General features: G+C 61.7%; 1 protein-coding gene across 1 annotated transcript in view; it reads right to left on the reverse strand.

Moving 5' to 3' along the window:
• Positions 1–2,823: 2,823 nt before the first annotated feature.
• LAT2 (linker for activation of T cells family member 2) overlaps positions 2,824–4,774 on the reverse strand; it is an 8,405-nt gene continuing 6,454 nt past the window's right edge. Inside the window, exons 9-11 of the mRNA XM_007468771.1 lie at positions 3,750–3,812; positions 3,390–3,461; positions 2,824–2,927 (exon numbers count right to left, since the gene is read on the reverse strand). Of these exons, the coding sequence (XP_007468833.1) occupies positions 2,824–2,927; positions 3,390–3,461; positions 3,750–3,812 (239 nt within the window). The remainder of the gene's footprint in view (positions 2,928–3,389; positions 3,462–3,749; positions 3,813–4,774) is intronic.

Here is a 4,774-nt window from a genome sequence, read left to right on the forward strand (position 1 = left end):
CGTGCTGAAGGATCATGAAGGTGGCCGTGGCCTCATCTCTGATTCAGTCAACGGAGGGTCAAAGAAAGGAGCGCCAAGGCTCCCCGTAACTGCTGAAGTTAAGTACATGTAATGCTTACAGGAGACAAGATAGACACAACCTCTACTCTGAAACGCAGAATATTAAATACAACTCCACCTATATAAATTAACTGTACAAGCTTATCCATCACGCACAAAAATCCCAGCAACCAACATTAGTAAGCAGTTTGGGATCAAAATCCAAAGCAAAAAAGGACACGAACACCCATGTAATATGATGTTTTAAATGTGGTTAAGGGGATGCGACTGCCCTGAGTCCTGGGCATCTGACCACAGCGGGAGCTGCCCTCGGCCCCAGGCTCCTGCCTTGCCCGTGGGAGCCGGTCAGAGGGCAGCTCCATGCGTAACTGTCCTTTCCCGGGCTGGGTACCCCGTGGCCGGCTGGCTGGTCCTCAGGGTGCATTGGTGCCCCTCCCAGGAGTAGCCGTAGGGGGTCTAGAAGTTGAGCAGCTCTGGAGAAGGGACCCTGGGGAGGCAGTATATGGTTCCCTGGCTCCTTCAATGAAAAGGAAAAGTATTTGTTAAAGAGGAAAAGGTTTGCCTGGCCTGACGCTTTGTCCCCCCAGCCCCGGAGCAGCCAGCATGGGTCGGGGAAGATGCACAGTGGTCAGAGTCCAGTGAGCAGAGAACCCGCCGTCAAGCAGCCTTAAGCATGTTTCTTATTCCAGGAGCGTCTGCTTTTTGTTTGAAATCCTGACTGCTCGGTTCTGGCCGAGGCCCGAGTTATTCTGACGTGCCTTGGGTGCAGGAACACCCTCTGCACAGCAGCGGGCGGCTTTCCCCCGCACATGTCCTGGGACCAGTACCATTAAGCTGCGTCCTCTCCCCTCGAACCCAGAAGGGACCTGACAGGGGTACCGGGCCCTAACTCCACTCCACCTTCCCCCTTGCCTGGCGGCCCTTCCACCTGCTAGAATATAGGGACTGGGCCTCTGCAGTCTTGTCGGGCTGCTGTGGGCCCCAGCCTGTGGAGTTCAGTCCCTTCTGTGTGCGGGGTCCTGGGTGTAAATTCCAGCCAGCTGTAGCCGACCCAGACTCGAACCTCCCGTATCGTTTGTCAGCATACAACATACTCTTAGTTTCTTTCGTCTGAAGAACCTGCACAGCCTCTCCACTCCTGCCTCTCCCTGAATCCAGGAGCAGAACTCTAACTGCCCATTTCGTACATCCTCCTGCACGGCATCTCCAACTCAACAGGCCCAGAAATAAACCGGCCTTGCCCACAAAACCCGCCCCGCCTGTAGCCTCCCTGATCTCAGTTGCTGGCAGCGATGCCCTCTCATTACTCAGGCAAACCCCTGCAGGCCTCAAGTCCTCGCTCTACCGGGCAGCCGACACACCGCGCATCAGTGAGCCCCATCGCTCCACAAACAGTCGCTGGATTCCTGCCTGAGCGCACCGGTCTCCCTGCCTCCACCACGTCCCCTGTATTCATGTCTCTACGTGGAGGCCAGCGATCCTTTAGAAACAAGTCACTCTTCTGTTCCAGACCTTCGCCTGCCCCATCTCAGGAAAACCCCGGTGCTGGCCCTGCACGCCTCCCGCCGCCGCCCTCCACCTCTGCCGGCGCTCCCCCATCACTCTGTCCGCCCACACACATTATCAGACGCAGGTTCCTGCCGGGGGTCTTTGCCAGTCCCTCTGCCTGGGTGTCCTTCCTGTCCCCAGAGGGGCGAGGAGGGGAGCTCAGAAAGGCTGCGCTGCCTCCCGGCTTGAATCACGGCACCGCCTCTCCCCACCCCACATTGCTCCCCGTCCCTTCCCACGCCTGCAGTCCTAACACGCTGCATTTCTCTCCTCTTCCAGCTGGTTATGTTCTCTCTCTCTCCCACCAGAACGGAAGTTCTAAGCGAACAGGGATTGTGTGTCTTCTGTTTATCACTGTGTCCCCAGCCCCTAAGGCAGGACTTGCCCCTGGCAGGGGCCCTCTAGCTACTGGGCGAATGAATGAACCCTGGGCTCTGCCCGCTGGGCTTAAACTGCTGCCACCAATCCTACTGCTTGTTCTCAAACGGCCCAGACCTGCCGCCCGCTGAGAGGACTGCCCGTGTACCCCAGATCGGGACTCTGGGCAGCCTTCCGGGGCCCTCGGGTCGACCTGCTCCCTGTGAGGCAGGGCCTGGGCTCCGACATCTGAGCGCCTGGGGGACCGTTCCCTCCTCCACTCACTCTAAGTGGGACCTCAGGCAGGTGGCTTGTCCACTCTGAGCCTTGGGGGCGCCAAGAGATGGTGTGTGTGAGCGCTTGCCACCATTTCCTCCCGATCCCACCCCATCCCTGAGTCCAGCTGGTCCTGCTTTCTGTGCAGTGCCTTGTGCGTGTTGTCTAAGACACAGGTCCCAGTAGCTCCAGGTTGCAAGCAAGGAAATGGGTAGAGGGAGGTTAAGTCTCTCGCCCAAGTTTGCAGAGGCCCACTCAGAGCCCACCTTCTCACCCCATGACTCACCAGCCTGCCCTGCCAGACACCCGCTGGGCCTGAGACTTGGTATCCGCCGTGGATCTGTCACCTCCCCACACCAGCCACAGGAGCGGGGGGTGGGCAGGGACTGCTCGGGAGGCCCAGCACCCAGGGCGGCGTCCCAGCGCCCGGAGGAGCCACCCTGTTTCAGCATCCATGGGTGCTGCCCCAGGGTCCCTGCTGTGGCTCCTCCAGCCCCAGCTCTCTGCTTCTCCCTTGGAGTGCAGCCCCTTAGGCCTGTGCGGCGCCCCCCGCCCTGGACCGTACCTTCCTCCAGGGCTTCTCTAGGCTTTGGTGGCTGCCACGTCCCCGTTCACGTAATCGGGCTCCCCATCGTCCTCGTCTGGGCTTCCCACCGGGTAGGGAGGCGCTTCCCTCGGGACTGGCTCTGCGACCCGCGGGCAGATGGTCAGAGGGTTCACACGCACATGCCCAGCCCTGTTCCCGCCACCACACAGCCCGCAGGAAAGGCTACACTGGATGGTGTGTCTGTCCCGTCCTCTCTGGGATTTGCCAGAGGTGTCCTGCTCCTGCCCAGGAGCAGGGCGAGTGCGATGCCGTCCGTGCAGCTGGATGGGCAGCCAGCCAGGAGGACCCAACCTCAGGAGGCCATGGCGTTGCTGACGGGGGTCCTGGCACAGTGCGAGCCTCTGCAGCCGCTGATGTGCCAGAAGCTTCGCTGTGGAATCAGCTGGACTGGCCGTAGGGGAGCCCACCCGGCCTTGCCCTCCCAGGCCAGATCCCCTAAGCTCCCCTCTCTCCCTCTCCCCTCGACTGTCTGTCCCAGGCCTGGCCCCTCTGAGCCTGCTGAAGGTGACCATTTGGAAGCACCGGGGCTCCGGCCACATACCCACGACTCTCCTGGACTCCCGCCACTGCTGGATGGATGCTGAGTTCTGATAACCCTCAGACTCCTCGTCCCCTGCAGGGAGAACGCCGGGAGAGGGGCTGGCAGAGGGGCAGCCGCCATGGCCAGTCCTTAGGCCAGAGAGGTGCCACATCCACCCCTCCAGAGGGGCAGCCTGTGTTCTCGTGCTGGGCAGGCCCCTCGAGGGAGGGAGGGAGAGCCCAGGACTGATGGGGACTCCTCCCGGGACACAGGGTCTGATACTGGTGAACCGTGCAGTGGGGACTTCAGAGCTCAGCGGGGCAGGCGGGCCTGGCCTAGGAGGCCTGCCTCCCTGCCCTGCTCTGGGGAGGGCAGCCTCACCTGATTCAGTTTTCTTTGGCTCACAGATGAGCACGTTCTCATAGGAATTGGTGTCATCATCATCTGCCAGGGAGAGAGGAGAGGGCATAGGATGCTGGTGGGCCCTGCCCGACAGGCCTGGCCCTTCCTCTCTCCCTCTGTCTCATCAAGCCCCCAGCCCTCTGGGTCCCCCGGGGCCTCGAACATTCTCCTGGACAAGCTTCTTAATGGGCGCTGGCCTGGCTCCAGCAGCCTCCACCCTGGGCTCCTTCTCTGTCTTCCCCTGAATGCCCTGGGGAGGGGAGATTAGGGGATGGGGGGGTGCAATCAGGCCCACGAGGGACAGTTGAAGAAGGGAGGCCCATCTCTATGGGGCAAAGAGGGGCAGGGAGAGCCGCTGGGGGCCCAGGAGACAGGAACCTGCCTAACCCTTCAGGCAATGGGGTGGGCTGAGGATCCTTTGTCCGGGGGCCTAGGCTGGTTGTGGCATATCAGAGCCTGGTACCCCGGTATTCCCCCCTACCCCCAACGGGGAAGCTGAGCTCTAAACGCCACCCCACCCTGCGTCCATCTGTGTCGAAGAGGCTCTGAGAAGTGAGGGCCTCTCCCCAATTTAGAAACGCAGCGGGGAGAAAAGGACCCCCCCACCTCACCCCAGCTCGGCCCAGGCAGGAGCCCAGCCCTGTGCACCTCTCAGCAGGCACTGCCCACCCTCAGTTCTCAGTTTCTGTAGAGCAAAGGTGTTAGGAGCACCTTTGCTCTCAACAAAGGGTGCCAGCATCCTCGGAGCCTGCAGGGCTCAGCGTTTGTCAACAAGGCTGACCGGTCCAGGGCCTTCCTTCAAGGTCCCCTGTGTGCCCAGCCTTGAGAGGGGCCTGGATGACAAGGGGACCAGCCTGCCCCCTGCCCCTGCCCTCAGCTCCCCTTCTGGGCCCCCTACCCCCTCTTCCCGCCCATCCCTTCCCTTCTCTGCACCTCGGCTCCTGCGCACAGGGCCAGCCTCCCCCAGGGACCCCCCCCCCCCCCCCCCCCCCCCCCCCCCCCCC

Source organism: Lipotes vexillifer, unplaced genomic scaffold (assembly GCF_000442215.2).
Source record: "Lipotes vexillifer unplaced genomic scaffold, Lipotes_vexillifer_v1.1 scaffold12, whole genome shotgun sequence".
Classification (NCBI taxonomy): Eukaryota; Metazoa; Chordata; class Mammalia; order Artiodactyla; family Lipotidae; genus Lipotes; species Lipotes vexillifer.